Genomic DNA, 16,114 nt, shown 5'->3' with positions numbered 1-16,114 from the left:
TCACCTACTTTTTTTTTTCCCTTCTCTTTTCCTATAAGACTGATCCAATTAAATATTTTTACACAGTATTATAATATTTTAATAATAACAAAAAAAACTATAACTTAGTATAAAAATATTATAACATAATATTTTTTACAAATTTTGTAAGAACACTACAAACATAGTGTCTATTACATAATATTTATCATCCTAATATCTTCTTGCATGATATAGATTCATCGCTCACCAGTAGGACAATACTACTATTACATGATGCACAGCACAAACTATGTCTTTCCCTCTTCGAACAGAAACCTTGATGGTTAAAGAATGGTGCCAAGTTTCGAGCTCACAACAATGGAAGGATTGGGATCACAAGTAATGCAGTAACAGTGAAACCTTGGCATCAAAAGAATGCACGATTGAAGTCACCATCAGAAGACCTAACCTAACTGATCCAACATATCACCAAAACTTTGGCCTCACAAGAAGATACTGCCATGGCATGGTTTAGACAGGAAAACTGTGGATTGGCCCCAGCCATCACATCCACAGAAAGCCAAAAAAGCATGATAGGGGTTCGAGACACGCGCTATAGGTTATCATGCAGAATCTGGAGCTGCGGCGGTAACGTTCGTCCCCTCCCTCACACCGCCAGGGATCGGCCGCTTGCGAGGCCATCACGGCACCCCCCAGCTTTTGCAGGTGGCCCTTTTGGTGTCGCTGTCGACTTTTGGACGGCTCTCGCCACCCACCAGCGTACCAAACCCAGCCCCGGGGAAAGAGCGGCCAGCAGCTAAAGTAATGGTGCGAGGGGCGGGAGCTCTCTGATGCAAAAGCCATGGCGTCCACCCTGGAATCTTGGTGGTGGAACACAACTGGCGCCGACACGGTGGCTGCTTTAGGATCCTTCGCTACCGCTAATGCCCATTACGTGCTACTGTTGTTGATGCTGATTGCCTCGTCTTTTGGCACTTCCCATGTCATCCTCCAATTGCTGATTGGACCACTGTGTTCTAACGCTGCTGTGTTAATCTAATGGCCACTTTGGACATCCGATGAAGTATTTATCGTTGCCGTAATGTCATAATTATTTAGGATCAATCATATGGATCTTTTTGCTGCTATTCAACTGTGTAAAAAGCGAGATTCCTAACTTTAATAACCATACAGATCGAGGTATTATGAAATAAATTAACCCAATTTATTTGTCACGTCGGATGGATACACAGACTTGGGGTGAGTATGATCTTTGGTATGATGAATCGGTCTATTTCTTTGTCATTTTTGTTGGATGATTTGCGCTAAAGTTACTACCACTATGAAAGAAAGCATTATGGAAGTCTTTTACCAGTTTATTATTTCATCTCTTGAAGAAGGAAGTCAACTTCGTGACGCCGGCAACTCCCGATTGATTCAGGATTGCAATTCGTGCATCCAAGTCAAGACTAAAGAATCTAAGCATTAATGGCTTCCTCTCTCGCTCTCTCTGCTGTCTTTCGATGAATCTGTTCCGGAGTTCTCACAGCCACACAAAGTGGGATCTTCTTTTGTCTGCTATAAACATATAATCAAAACTGTACATGCAACAGCCGACACAAGAACAAAGCAGAAGCACTATCCTCTTCACCTTCACTGCACCTCGTCGGTGGAGGAAGATGAATGAAAGCGAAAGCTGAGGAGATTACTTGTATTACTGTCGGTGATTTGCCGGAGAAAAAACGCAGTAGGCTTCTCAAAGTTGGGTCGTTCATGGAATAAGGGATTGAGATCGCCAAATCTGCTCTGTTGTGGGCTTTCTGTGTGTTGCAGTTTGGGAGCTGTTATCGCCATCTACGAACGTTCGGACGCATCCTGATAGTCCCACATCGGTGAGCGAGGTTCAAGCGGTGAGACGAGAGCAGTATACAAGCAGGCGACGGCTACCGAGGCAAAGCATACCTTTCTCGGCCTTTTGGCTAAGATCAAGTGTAGTATCTGTTCTTATCAGTTTAATATCTGATACGTGGGCCATCGGCTCACCATGATATTAAATTAATTTCTTGTGGGGGAGGGTCCATCACGGCAGCTTGCTGCTGGGGCCCTTTGCGCGCCGCCCATGCGTTGCACTACTGCACGGGCATGGCGCACCCCGACTAAGTCATCAAACCAAACATTTATCGTGCTCGGGCCTGGGCCTCTCTTTTCTCTGAATTGCCTATACATGCTTTACATTTTGGAGTGCGCTACTGCACAGGGTTTTCCTATGGAACTCATGCTGCAGCTTCGACTTCGTTCATGTCCGAGTTGATCGATCGTAGATGTACAATGGACTTGCTAAATGTTGGTCCTTTCCGTGTGATGGCGATGGAGATGTCGTTAGGGAAGAGGTCGCGGAGGACGAAGGCGTGCACGATGGTGGAAACGAGCAAGGCTGTGACGGTGAAGGTGGAGATGGCCGAGAACCCAACAGAGAGAGCTTGGGTGAACGCGTTCGTTACTTCCAACGAGTACCTGATGGTTGCGATCGAGAAGCCCGTCATCGGAAACGTGTATGCCCACCAAGCAAGCGAGAACCTATTGCACCAATGATCAGCGATCGATCACTCACAGAGATTTCAGAGGTAGAAGAAAAAGGAGTTACCTTAAGCCTCGGAAAAGGTTAATCCTCACAGCCTGCACAAGAACGAATTCTTCGTTTATTATCATCTTTTTGGTCAACCGGAACGAAGTAAACGAAGGTCGCATCAGGGAGAGGACTCACGAGAGAGAAATAGAGGAAGAGAGCAACGTAGTAAGCGATCCTGGATCCGTAATCGAAGTCCCCGTTGATCGTTGCCCACGCCATGCACGCAACGCTGGGAGCTGCCACGAACAGGAAGAACACCGGATGGAGCTCCATGGGCAGCGTCACGTTCGTGGGAAGCCTCTGGTATAGAGTGACGAATAGGACGGTGTAGTGTGCCAACCCAACGGCGAAGAAGAAGATGGGACCTTCTCTGAGCCCCACGGAGGCGCCCGCCAGTGCCCCCACGAAGTTGCCTACTATGGACAGATGATTCGAAGGGTTGGCCACCTTCGACAGCCTGCGCTGGCCTCCGGACATCCACTGCCCGTAGACCTTGAGCTCGAGGCAGAAGATGGGAGCCATGAGACCATACCAGAGAGCAGCAGGGGGTTTCTCCGCCACCGACGGCGGCACTCCCTGCACCAAGAAGAGGCAGGCTATCCATGGAGCGAAGAAGAAGTTGCCGCGGACCGGGTGGTCGTACTCTCTCCTGACCGCCTCGAAGTAGAAGATGATCTTGCACGCGTAGATGAGGGACACGGTGCTCATCAGCACCAGCGACATGCACCAGAGGGCGAGATTGACCGTCAGGCTTACGTGCAAGAAACCCACGGATGGAGATGTGGCCAACGTCTTCCACAGGATGGCTTGGCTACCGACACCCAGGCACATACCGAAGGCAGATATCGGAAACCGAAGAAGGAAAGGCCATTTCTTGTCCTCGGGAAGAACCGACACCTCCGATACCCTTAGTGTGTCTAATTCCGGTCCTTCTAAGGCATCAAAGTAGCGATCGACTGCCGGCAGAGGCTCGACTTCAACTATACAGCCATCATTCGCCTCGCAATCGTGTTCTTGAGGTCTCCCACGGAAGCTCGACAACTGCCTCTCAAATCTGCCAGACCATGTCTTGAATGGATCGAAGCGTTTGTCCCTCTGGTTATCGATCCCTGATGCTCTTCGACTCTTCCCGAGTGGTATAGGCTGAGAGCGGAGCTTCCCCTGTTTAGGTTGCTCCAACTCGACGGCAGCAGAATTAGCAGGCTGAAGCACGGGTCGATCCATCTCACTTGGTCCAGATTCGATTTGTAGTACATGAAATCCACAAGGAGAGGCTGGAACACTTTTAGGAATAGAATATGACCGGTTGGTATCATGTTGTAATGCTGAGTTTACTGGAATGCTGGTTGCATCGGCAGGCGGATGACCGTAAGCATCACCAATTTCCTGGAACAAGACATGCGGTTTTAGTGAGACGATCTGGAGTTCAGATTGCCGAGAAACACAAGCTCTAAAGCATTGTGAAGAGAAGCGATCTCAGCTCCATCATTCACCAAATCAAAAACTCGGAAGCTAAGCTCGCCTCTTACTTTGCCACCTGCTGTTTCTCCTTGCCAATTGGTGGGAGCAGAGAGCTGAGCCTGAGAAGCAACGCCGGTGCCACACTCGATGCTGTCGAAGCCAGCAACTTCTTTAGATGCAACGCACTTGAGAAGACATGGAAGTACTTCTTCACGGGAAACTCCTTCCATCGGGATCAACTGCACCCATATCATCAAACACAAAAAACCATAATCTAAGCAGTAGAAAACAACAAGAACTAGAGAGAGGTTTATAGCGGTTGTCTAACTAAATTTTCTCTAGGAATCATTCCTGATTACCTAAAAGGCAGTGGTCTCTTGTCAAGTGGCGACTGGCAAAGGAAGCGGTAGGATGAACCAAGCTTTCTTTGATATACAATGTATATATAGACACTGAAGATGAGATGACAGAGAGGAAAAGGAGAAAAAGAATACTTAAAAAGTCGTGTACTACGGCTTGAGAAGCAGCTAAGTGGTCCAACGAACGAGAGGGAATGCGGCTTGAGAAGGAGACGACACTCTCTCTAGAATTCTCACCAGACTTCCTCGCCGTCGCTGTGCCCTTTCTTGACGGAAACGGAACTGCGATTGATCCAAGCGGCTGAAGTGAGAGATGGGTTATGCAGTGAACAACCACAGGAGCGATGAGCGAGGGAACGCTCGCCAGTTGTCAGAACAACTCTCCGACCGCATCTGCTGCCACCTTTGCCAACACGGTAGTACGACGTTCGAGTCGGCCATCGGCCACAGTACTCGAAAAGAGACGTTCATCTGTTGATTTAGCCCATAAGTTTTTCGTGGCTGTGAATCACCAGAATCCATAATACAAAGGTTCATCGTTTTACTCTCTCTCTCTCTCTCTCAAAGTGCAATCTATACCTTAACGTGACAGTAAGAAGACACGCCTCCAGAAGCAGCGAGCTAATGCCATCGGAGCTCAACAGCCAGCCGAATTGAAACCAAAACGGACCTCGTTGGATGATCGCGAGTCGATTTCGGCCTTCAGACTCCGATTTCATACCGCATCGAGAACAAAAACGAGTATCTTCTACCGACTTGGTCGGTGTCAGTGAGTAGGACCCACCCTTATTCCAGCAAGAGTTTGCTGGATGACAACGGCAGGTGTCCTCATTAGTGCCTTCTAAAGCCTGCCAACACTAGTTATGGTCGTGATAGGATTAATTGCATGTTACTAACATCATCAATTTATGCTAATTCATTTATCCTAATATTATCAATTTTATCAATAAAAATATAAAAATAAAAGATAAACAAATAATTTAACGTTCTAATTAATAATGATGGATGACATATATATATATATATATATATATATATATATTCCATCCCTTTTTTTTAATCGTGATGGAGTTGATTGATTCGTTCGATCCGGGTCGTTGGTTCCGAACTCTCTGCTTTACGATCCGCGCTAATGCAGATCTCGACGACGAGGAACGGTGGGTACGTATTCTCGCCTTCCCAGGAAAAGATCCAACAACCCGTTTCCCGGTATCGCTTCTCCGGCATCGAGCCCCACCTCTCCGCTGCTCTCATAAACGGCCACTCCCCCATCCGTAAGCAAAGAACGCATCCCGCACAAAGCGAAGATATTGTAGTGACCTAATTACTCCCACTTCCTTTTCGATCGCTCCATCGCCGGTGCGGCAACTGGAGGAGGTGGTGGAGGATGCAGCAACGGCGGCCGGAGAACGGTGCCATGACCTTCGACGAGGTCTCCATGGAGAGGAGCAAGAGCTTCGTCATGGCTATGCAGGTCCTTCCCCTCCTCTTCTCTCCATCCGCGTCCTTTGCCTCCGCCTCCGGTTCTGATCCGCTTCGTTTCTGCTTGATCCTTTTCGTTGCTCCTTCGTTTGATCAGGTGCGGTTGCTAGGGTTTCTGTTTCCGCGAGTCCCTACGATTTCTTGCTGTGCGGGTTTTCAGGTTTTGTGCCATCTGAGAACATGAGGTATTTTTGTGTTTGGTATCGGGACAAATTCGCCTTTACTTGGTGATGACCATCTAATTCGATGTTGCTTCGAACTTGTTATGTTCTCCTAGTGATATAATTGACGGGGTTAAAGGTCTGGCATAATCTGCTGAAGTTTGTTGTGCTTTGAGTTCAGATAACGAGAGCAAAGTTTCGTTCTTGCATCGATTTTTGGATTATTATTATTATTTTCCTGGAAATGTGTTTTTGGATCATCCCAACATCTATTGATGAGGAAATAATCTGCTACTGGCTAAATGCAGGAACTCAAGAACCTGAGACCTCAACTTTACTCTGCTGCTGAGTACTGTGAAAAGTCTTACCTTCGCAGTGAGCAGAAACAGATGTAAGGTTTTCTTCTCTGGGCGAAATCTTCTGCACACTTTATTACTATACCTCATCTATTATTTTCTTACAGACTGCTATGCCAGCTTTGGTTGAATTTTATGTCCTAAATAGACTTATCTTCTAGCTACCGCAGTGAAATATCGAATATGGTAATAAGTGCTTGAGGATGTGTTTTCCTGTGGAAAATGTTGAGATGAGACTTTAATTAGGGAAAAGTGTTAACTGGGCTTTCACGCACAGTTTCATATTGCATTTTCCCAAAGGGGGCTTTATTAGGAAAAAGATGTTAAAGTTGTGAGCCATTGTTGCTGACATTTTCATAGCTCGTTAATGGTGGATATCATGAATCTGGTGTGGAACTTACAGATTTTCATTTGCTATGGTCAATTTTTCTAGCTCTAATTGCGAATATTTTTATGATTCATCTTTGAAGTTAGAGCAATTTTTGTAGGGTATTAGATAATCTAAAAAGTTATGCTGTCCGAGCCATTGTGAATGCTGTAGATCATCTTGGCACTGTTGCCTATAAACTGACGGACCTGTTTGAACAACAACTTCTTGATGCATCAACGATGGAGATGAAGATTTCATGTTTGAATCAGGTATATATTCTCTGGTGAAATGATTTCATGTTTGAATCGGGTATATATTCTCTGGTAAAATGATAGCACCCCTAACAAGTCTTACAGAGTTGATTCTTGCTGTTTTCATTTCAGCAAAATTTTACTTGCCAAGCTTATGGCGATAAAGATGGTCTTAGTCAGCATCAAACGCCAGCAAGAACCTTGAGACATCACAAGCATTACATTTTGCCAAGTATGCTTTAGGATGATAATGTGTACTTTCTTTTTTTGGAATGATGAGATCACGTACACCACCTTCTTTTTAATTACCCAAGCCGGACTCTGTTAGTCAAACTTGCTGAATAGTTGATGGATGCCCGCAGATGGCAATGTAAAACCTTCCGAAGCAAAATCTCACTATCATGCTTCAAGTCTGTAGTTATGCATTTGTTACATTTTTTCTTTTTTTTGGATTATATTTTCATGTGTATCAAATGTTGCTGCCTAATGAGATATTTTATCTCCATTTAGGCCAATATGCATCAAATATGCTTTCCTGGCACGTAGCTTCAGAAGCCAATTCTGCAGCAAATGGGGATCCCCTTGCAGCACCATGGCAAGCTTCTGAATCTTCTTCCCCTGTAAACCCCTGCTGATGTTAACTTAACCTAAACATTGTTTTGATATTTGTGCAGCACAAGAGGTGTTAAGTGTTACAAAGTAAATTCTGAAGTCTTCCATCTTTTAGGTATCTTCGTTCATTGATTCTTTCTAGATAAGATGCACCGATATGACTCGAAGCTATTTTCTAATGATGAGGCCACACAAATTTTAGTTGCAGAAGACCCTGCTGCATCACTGCCCTTGTCAGCGCCACTCCGTGCAACTAGTGGAAATGTGACTTTCGACATGATTCCAAACAAATCTGCTTTGATGGTAAATTTCATATCACTCAGTGTCATGGACCTAATCTGTGGCTTTGAAGAAATCGTTAACATATACTGTATTCTTAAAGTTCGAATAGGGATAATCATTGATGCCACATTAAACCACTAAATACTCGGGAGATCTAAGACTCTACTGCTACTGCATCCCACCTGAAGTTGTATGCACTGTGAATGATAAGATAGGCTACATTAGTCATTCAGTCCAAACGTCTGTCGACATGCATTATGACACCAAGTTAACTGCTCTTCCATATGTTTCATAAATGTCCTAAAATATGTTAGTTCTTTTGCCCAAGTAGTGGAACGAATATTCATTGCACATCTTGTTATCTCTTAATAAATCATTCAAAAGTTCTTGCGACAGCAGGAAGCCATGAACATGTATGTAATTTCACGAACGATAGAACATGTTTTAAGTTTTATATAAGATATGACCATTCAATAAACAGGGATTCATGTGCATTCCATCCTCATGAAAAGGTATATAATCCAACTTCACCGGTAACTTGATCCTTCTATGTGATTTTACCGAATTATTGAGACTAACAGAACTTGTTGTTACGATTTGCTTTCCTTTTTTGCATACTGACCATCTGAACTATTTCTGTGCCTATGTTTACACGATCAATTTGTATCTTGTCAGGGTTCTTTGAAGTCTCCAAAACCTATTTCAGCAATCAAATCCTTCGACAGTCCTGGTAGACGTGAGATCTGCAGGCCTCCTGGTCGCAGTAAGAGCATGTTGTCGGCATTTTTCAACAAAAACAAAACCTTCAAAACTAGAAAGGTCTTAGTCTCCTGATCAAAGGTCTCGTCTCCTGGACGTTCATACCGCATGGTTATTTTATGCTGAGAAGCAGCCAGTGTTGTGTATAATCTTTCTTTTTGCTGAAAGTACACCTGCAACTAGAACCCGTAATATATCATCAGTGTTGAAGTTGATGTCAGGTCTTACAAGTTTTTGATGAGCTTAGGGTTTTATTCATACGATTTTATTTCTGTTTTTCCCGCTATAGACAACTGGCCATATATTATTTGGTGATAATGACCAAATCTTCGTGTATGCTTGGATGGCATTCGAAATTTCGAACTGCCAATGTCCACTAGCTTTGAGATGATCAAGGCATTCATTCAGGTCCCTTTCAAGGATTGTGAGTTCAAATTCTCTTGTAATGTCTCCAGTGAGACATCGATGCCTCGTTGTATTCTTACATGAGCGATAGATCTTAGATTTAAATCCCTAGCCGAATCATCTGCAACTTGGGGAATAAATAATAGCCTTTGGTGTTCCTCAACAAACTTGCAAAGAACAAAGGACCTGAGTTCCAAGAAAAGCCCTATAAACCATGGGATTCAATGTTAAACCACTTCTAAAGAGATCGAATTCACAAATGTTTCAATAATCCTTATAGCTTCAATAATCCTTACCGCTATCCCAGCAATCGATATTGTGAATTTTGTTTTCCTGCTTCTGTTCCTATACATAGCAGCAACATAGTAAAATCAGCTACAAGTGGAACAAAAAACATCATTGGAATTTGTTGATAATGAGTTCTATTTTACAGCAAATATGTTTAAAAAAAAGACTGATATTCTTTCCCCTCACAAGTTTATCATTTTCTGTTGATCCCACAAACATTACATCCGGTGGCGATTGACGCTAACAGTATTTTTGTAATACTTAATAAAAGCTAATAGCATTCAGTTGGCAACCAAAAGTCCCAATCATTATCCATGAAGAACTAATTCAAGCAATTCCAAAGGCCAAAAGAAGAGGCGGAAGGACTTGACTACGCTACCATTCGTTGCACATACCACACCGAAAATACTGTCCCCTGCCATAGTATAAGTTTCACTTGATCTTTTGCATATGGCTGAATCTTAGAAGCTGCACCACAACTATATTACACCGGAAACCAAACTCCTCTCTACTAGAAAATGAATTCCTTCAGCAGATGATGCAACTCCTCACTGCTCTCTCTCTCTCTCTCTCTCTCTCTCTCTTTCTTCTTTCAAGAACAGTGATAAGATGAGCACGATCTAACTTAATTATCATACTGGCAAAAGAAAAGCCTTATTTACGTCTCCTGGTACGTATGGGTTCTGAACTGTCTTTTCTCATCATAGTCGCAAACTCGTCGTAGTTAATTCTTCCATCCTGCACCATGCATGATGAGTAACTGATTAAAAGACTGTAAAGCATATGACGTCTACGACTTGTGATCCTTCCAGATCCATAATAGCAAAACTAGAGTACGGTATTTTTGTCTTTTATCATTTCTAACATCTAGTTCAGGCAACCTCATGCCGTCTTTTAATAGTTTTTCCTGGTCTCAAGACATGGAAGAAGCGAAACTATAACTAAACATGATATCAATTGGCATCTAGAAGGAAAGAACTAATTAATAAATCAGTTTTCATCATTCCACACAATAGTAGCCTCCAGCTTACTGAAGATGATAATGCAATGCATGCAGCCTGGGACAGTCAAACTTGTGTGTTCTAAAAGGCGTTCCTAAACCTAGAAAAGAGCTCAGAATGTGAAAGGGCTAAACTTGAATCGAAACTTTTACTTACTAAGAAGGAGCATGTGAATTATCTTACCCTGTCTGTGTCAACTTCTGTGATTATCTCTTTTATTGTTTTCTCATCACCCATGTTATATTTCTTGAGAGCTTGCTCCAATTCCTCGACTGTGATGTACCTATGCAAGAGAAGATGACAAATAAATTTAACTGCTCATTTGCATTGAAAACTGAACAACATTGATTCATGTAAGGATGAGGTCACCCGCTCTTGTCTTCATCAAAATACTCAAATGCTCTGTACAAATGGTCTTCCTTTTCCATTCTATTCATGTGCATCGTAGCTGTTATAAATTCAATATAATCAATGCTTCCATTTCCATCTACATCAGCCTGTCAGGAAAAAATAGGTTATCTTAGGAGCTACACTGCATTTAATCTTGGAGCAACAGCAGGTCCTAAGAAAAATGTATCGACAGTTGATAACAAGAAGGTTAGTTGCTTCTTTGGGGAAGCCTTTACTTCTGTTGCATATCTGTTATTGACCTGTGACCGATAACCAAGACATACCTAAATGCATAAAGCAAGATAATGTGAATTACATGTCCAACTATATCAGATCCACAACAGATTGTGCAGAATCAACCCACATTTCAGATAAGTTCTTTAAAGTCAGAACCCAATGCATAAAGCAACAAAATGGTGAACCCTGAAATACTTTGGTTATCGTTGTGGTTCCATAATGTTTTCAGTAATTCTGGCAATAGAAGCTGCCTATCTTGTAAAAGGATGACGAATCAGATGGCACAAATGAAAGCCTTAATTCACCGGTCAGAAAATCATAATATGTGAAATGTCTTTTCAAGCACTGGCTAACTAGTTTTTGGTCTCTATACTAGCTTCAATGAAACTCTCATCAATGAATTTACTACATCAAAGCTTGTCTTCATGCTTAAATTCACAAATTTATATAACAGAATTTCATTAAATGCTTATGCCCATTGTCCAAGAAGATAGTCAACCAAGAAAGAAAACCACAACCAAAGTTTTTAAGTGATTTTGCAAAGAAAAGGCAAGAAAGGGACATACTGCCTCCATCAGCTGTCTGACTTCAGATTCAGAAATCTTGATGCCCAAATTGCCCAATTTCGGTAGTCCTGCTTTTAATTCTTCATAAGTTATAGTCCCACTATTGTCAGTGTCGATAGATTTGAACATCTCTTTCAAACCCATGATTTCGTCCTCTGACAAGCTTTCTGCTATGACCTAAACAACAATATGTGATGGTGAGCATTTAAGATAATTATCCATGTAGATTCAGAAGAAAATGTAAGGAAACCTTACCTTCAGTGCCACTTTCTTAAGCTTGTTCATGGCCCTGAACTGCTTCATTCTATTCAAAACTGTAAGATCAAGTGGCTTATCAGGTGCACCATCTTCTCTCATCCATGGATGGTCTGCATACACTCTCAACTGTCAAACCAAGTGAATTAATGCTGATAACATGTCAGCGAGTAAACTTCCAAGCATGGTTTGCAATTTCGTACTATACCGCTTGGTACAGGTGGTACATATCGATCCGATAGAGGACCGGTATGAGCGGTATATCGGCACACCTTAGTGTACCGTATGTCGATATGCTCGGTACATCTCGGTACATACCATACCGATAGTTGATCGGTACACCGATACGGTATGATATTCAGAACCTTTCCAAGGAGACTATGAAGCAGATATTTATCTGGATTAAACATTGTTAAAAATGAGCCCGTCTTTGAAAACTAGCATTGAGACATGTAAACGGATGCAAGAGAGACATCCAGATAAACGTGCAACCACAAGCAAAGGCAGAAAATATTGTTTTTACTGTGGTGCATCATTCAACAAAATATTTAGTCAAAAATTTGTGAAGTTATCGGAGTGATTAGAAATCATAAATGATGGAGGTCACACTAAACATCATTTGGCATATTGATGGAGAACATTGTAGAGTTTTATCAATATGATTAATATGGTGCCGCCATCATCTCCATCTCTCCTTGTTTGGAGCTAATGAATAAAGTTTTGTGAAATTTTGTAGAACAAGAAATGGAATTTAAAACCGAACTCAGATGAAACAGTAGCAGCCAATTTATCCAAGAATGAGTTCAAATTTTAATATAACATGACCTTACATGCAGCAGAACTCAACAGAACTAATGCACCGATGTCATTTAATCACTACCTGATACTTGAGAACTAGTAAATAGTAATGCACCGACTTTATTGGTCATGGCCGTTTAGTGGAATGCACAAACTTGGTGCAGTAGACATGTAATCTTAGGTATTGAAATTCAATTTATTAATGAGATGAAAGTTAAAGCTTACTGAGAATTTCAGCAGCAGTAAGTCGCTCCTTTGGATCTGCTCTAAGCATCTTTCTGACCAATTCTTTAGCACCAAAAGATATAGAAGGCCATGGATCAGATGAGAAATCAATTTGGCCATGCAATACAGCATCGAATATACCCTCCTCATTTTCTGCATAAATGAAAAAGTAAATTCTTCAACTGACTTTAGTCATGTTTGGACGATTCATTTATCCTGACAACTCCACAAACCTGCCCAAAAAGGAGGGACACCAGAAAGAAGGATGTACAGTATAACTCCAGCACTCCAAATATCAGCTTCTGCTCCATAACGGCGTCGCAATACCTCAGGAGCAACATAATATGCACTTCCAACAAGATCTTTAAATATTTCTCCTGCACATCCCAATTGGTTATTTCGGACACTGTTATGCAAGATCATTTAAGAACAAAAAAGGCATTCGACAAGGTTTCTTTCACATAGAGATTAATTTCACATGTTTCCCCATGAACTTTATTTTTTTAAGAACACACCAAAGACCAACATATATAAACAGGATTTGAATATTTATGCATGTCTCAGGGACCAATGAACTCCATCAGTCAGTAGTCCCGATAACAATAAGTTTAATATAGAATCTGAAAATTAGAAAAAAAGGAAATTAAAAAGATTTAGAAACACATGAATTCATTGCAATGTTAAGACATGTTTAAACATTGGACTTGAGAAATGTGGCTTAGCTTCGGTTGGATTTTGTTGATGCTTGCAAAATCAAAGGGGGAAGCTCGTTTGGGATAAAGAGGTTAAAACCCAGAAAGTCAAATTCAAGTGGTAAAATCTTTGAAAGAAAAGCTGCAAGGTCCGATAACAAAAGTACCTCAAGGGGAGAAATTTTGGGGATTTTATTTTAGGAGGGAGGTGACAAGGTGTTAGCTCATCTTCTGTCTCCTTCCGTTTCTCTTTCTCCTTTTTTTCTTCTTTTCCGTCCTCCATGCTACCAAGATATATTTAGTCCTTGTTATTTCTGACTAATTCATTGAAACAATGGTCAGAAATTGATCGGTCACAATTGAATACCCTTCATTTCTGGTCAATAAATACCAACTTCCAGATCTCATTAGCCTATCTGTTTACGAAATGCTAAGTTCAACTAATTTTAGTTAATATTGCTTGAATCCAACAATTTCTAAAACATCCAATGCTCCAAATTGGCCAATTTAAACAAATTGACCTAATTGGGTTTGGGATTAAAGAAAAAACTTTCAATTGTAGATTATGCATCACATAGGTAATCATGGAATGAAAATATTTGATCAACAAGTTAAGGCACTAGCTAAAACAAATTAATAACATTTCTTAGATGGTCAATTATACAAGAAAAGTTAAATGAGAGGATGAGAAAGAGAGGGTATGTTATATTCATATAGAGCTCAATCCGTATCAACACATTCTGTGTAGCAAAATGCAGATCAGAATGAGCAGTTATTATGGATGCACTTGCATAATCATCCACTCAGAAGCCAAAGTGGATAAATCTTATCCAGCCAACTTTTAGCCTTTATTACTCAGATCTTGGAAACAAGCAGCACCTTTTCTTTCCATCCATTCTTGAAAGCGTTCTTTCTACCTTAATACTGAGCAAATTTAATCCACTGAATCAAGAAATCAAATCATGCATAGGACAAAGACATCACAGCATGGCATGACATCCACTGTCCGGTGCTCTCTCCAATTATAGTTGGATCCACCCACTATTATGTTTGGTTGGACCGAAGGCAACGCGAGCAGGGAACTGCGACGGCTGTTCCCATGCCCAGCACATATCACAAGTAACAAAGGATGTGTGGAAGATGGTTTGGCACAGTCCTCCATCCATCTCAATACTCCATCGCTCTCTAACTTAGTATCAGACCGATACATCCTCGTCGATCAAAAATCAAGTGATGTAAGAGTTCCAAGGTCGACGAGGAACAAGTTGTTCCTACGATAAGCAATCTACTATGTTCAAAGACTCGTACTTCGATGCGATATTACTTGTTGACTGGTCGTATTTTGGGTTTCTTGGGTTCGAAGAATAACTATTAGTAGACTAATTAGCAGATCAATGGGAGGAGAAAGCGTCGTCTATTTACCGGGCTTGAAGAACACGGAGAGCCCAAAATCGGTGGCCTTGAGCGGCGAACTCTCTCTCTTGTTCAAGAACAAGAAGTTCTCCGGCTTGAGATCCCGATGCATCACGCCCATGGAGTGGCAGGCGTGGACGACGTTAACGATCTCTCGGCAGAGTGCGGCGGCCGCTCGCTCCGAGTAGTGGCCCTTGGAGATGATCCTATCGAACAGCTCCCCGCCCTCGCAGATCTCCATCACGAGGTTGACCGAGTGCCGGTCCTCGTAGGCCCCCTTGAGCTCGACGATGTTGCGGTGGCCGGTGAGGTGGTGCATGATCTGAATCTCGCGGCGGACGTCGTCGAGGTCATCCTGACGGACTAGCTTCCGGGTGGCGATGGACTTGCAGGCGAACTGCTTCGTGGTCCCCCGGTGGGTGACGAGGTAGGTCACCCCAAACTGGCCACGGCCGAGCTCCCGGCCGAAGGTGTAGGTGGCGCGGACGTCCTCCATGGGCCGGCCGAGAACGCGCCCGACGTCGGATGGGATCGGGCGGGGAACGATGGGTCCGGGTGATCTGGGGGCGGCGACGACGGCAGGGAGTTTGGGGCGGGGGCGGGGGCGTGGAGGGGTAGGGCGATCTGGCAAGGGGGACGGAGGCTCCTTGTGGCGGCGTGACGTGCGGTTGCCCATTGAGGGTTCTTGCTTTCCCCTCCTCTCCTCTCGTTGGTGGGGTTTAGATCGGTGGCTTGAGAGAGAGCCAGCTCTGATCTGATTTGTTTTGCTTTAAGGAGAGAAGAAGAGGATCAAGCGAGTGGGGTTTTTTAAAGCGGAAAAGGAGTCAGCGAGCGGACGAAGCCGGTGGCGGAGGACGCAGCACGGAAGCGTCAGACGACGAAGGAACGCGGAAGCAGGGTTGACCGGCCACAGTAAGAAAACCGGTACTGACCAAACGCCGTTTCCGGACCGTGAAACGGTGCCTTCTATTGCTTCCCAGCCTCTTCATACCCGCTTCGCCTACCCACCTTACGATTGTTGTCAGAGGTGGAGCCCACCCGGGACCCAGCTTCAGATCCACTATTCAACCACAGGGACGGTACCGCGACGGCCACTGACGGTTCGTTTTGACTTCTTACATCTGATACGGAACCGCGTGAGACGACCGGAGACGGATTAAT

General features: G+C 43.1%; 3 protein-coding genes and 1 non-coding gene across 4 annotated transcripts; 2 read left to right on the top strand and 2 right to left on the bottom strand.

The window, feature by feature from the left end:
- Positions 1–1,498: 1,498 nt before the first annotated feature.
- On the bottom strand, positions 1,499–4,561 carry LOC135586120 (S-type anion channel SLAH2-like). Its single transcript, XM_065082048.1, has 5 exons — positions 4,411–4,561; positions 4,120–4,290; positions 2,726–3,976; positions 2,606–2,637; positions 1,499–2,538 (listed from the first exon to the last, which is right to left on the bottom strand). The coding sequence occupies exons 2-5, from the start codon at positions 4,279–4,281 to the stop codon at positions 2,235–2,237; spliced, it is 1,749 nt and encodes a 582-aa protein (XP_064938120.1). The 5' UTR covers positions 4,282–4,290; positions 4,411–4,561; the 3' UTR covers positions 1,499–2,234.
- LOC135594542 (U2 spliceosomal RNA) lies at positions 1,920–2,117 on the top strand. The gene has a single exon (XR_010480099.1). It is a non-coding gene; the product is annotated as a U2 spliceosomal RNA (small nuclear RNA).
- Positions 4,562–5,606: 1,045 nt separating the features above from the next.
- LOC103997012 (protein ABIL1) lies at positions 5,607–8,898 on the top strand. The gene is made up of 8 exons (XM_009418130.3): positions 5,607–5,884; positions 6,362–6,444; positions 6,898–7,048; positions 7,163–7,262; positions 7,541–7,625; positions 7,705–7,757; positions 7,845–7,945; positions 8,600–8,898. Exons 1-8 carry the CDS (start codon positions 5,798–5,800, stop codon positions 8,756–8,758), a joined length of 819 nt encoding a protein of 272 aa, XP_009416405.2. The 5' UTR covers positions 5,607–5,797; the 3' UTR covers positions 8,759–8,898.
- Positions 8,899–9,470: 572 nt separating this feature from the next.
- On the bottom strand, positions 9,471–15,842 carry LOC135592534 (calcium-dependent protein kinase 15-like). Its single transcript, XM_065082049.1, has 8 exons — positions 14,963–15,842; positions 13,082–13,225; positions 12,849–13,001; positions 11,826–11,938; positions 11,571–11,747; positions 10,747–10,874; positions 10,561–10,660; positions 9,471–10,114 (listed from the first exon to the last, which is right to left on the bottom strand). Exons 1-8 carry the CDS (start codon positions 15,627–15,629, stop codon positions 10,031–10,033), a joined length of 1,566 nt encoding a protein of 521 aa, XP_064938121.1. The 5' UTR covers positions 15,630–15,842; the 3' UTR covers positions 9,471–10,030.
- Between the last annotated feature and the right edge of the window lie 272 nt (positions 15,843–16,114).

The sequence above is a fragment of the Musa acuminata genome, chromosome BXJ1-9 (assembly GCF_036884655.1).
Source record: "Musa acuminata AAA Group cultivar baxijiao chromosome BXJ1-9, Cavendish_Baxijiao_AAA, whole genome shotgun sequence".
Taxonomy (NCBI): Eukaryota; Viridiplantae; Streptophyta; class Magnoliopsida; order Zingiberales; family Musaceae; genus Musa; species Musa acuminata.
This window is presented reverse-complemented; position numbering and strand designations above follow the sequence as displayed.

Bases quoted from the DNA above. Each gene is read 5' to 3' on its own strand.
- LOC135586120 (XM_065082048.1), bottom strand. From the start codon at position 4,281: ATGGAAGGAGTTTCCCGTGAAGAAGTACTTCCATGTCTTCTCAAGTGC. The intron at 2,638-2,725 runs GTGAGTCCTCTC...GTTCTTGTGCAG, and splicing joins TCTTCCTCTATTTCTCTCTC to GCTGTGAGGATTAACCTTTT. The intron at 2,539-2,605 runs GTAACTCCTTTT...TTGGTGCAATAG, and splicing joins AACCTTTTCCGAGGCTTAAG to GTTCTCGCTTGCTTGGTGGG.
- LOC103997012 (XM_009418130.3), top strand. From the start codon at position 5,798: ATGCAGCAACGGCGGCCGGAGAACGGTGCCATGACCTTCGACGAGGTC. The intron at 6,445-6,897 runs GTAAGGTTTTCT...CAATTTTTGTAG, and splicing joins CGCAGTGAGCAGAAACAGAT to GGTATTAGATAATCTAAAAA. The intron at 7,626-7,704 runs GCAAGCTTCTGA...ATATTTGTGCAG, and splicing joins GATCCCCTTGCAGCACCATG to CACAAGAGGTGTTAAGTGTT.
- LOC135592534 (XM_065082049.1), bottom strand. From the start codon at position 15,629: ATGGGCAACCGCACGTCACGCCGCCACAAGGAGCCTCCGTCCCCCTTG. The intron at 13,226-14,962 runs GTAAATAGACGA...TGGGATGTGCAG, and splicing joins CTCCGTGTTCTTCAAGCCCG to GAGAAATATTTAAAGATCTT. The intron at 10,661-10,746 runs GTGACCTCATCC...TCTCTTGCATAG, and splicing joins TTTGATGAAGACAAGAGCGG to GTACATCACAGTCGAGGAAT.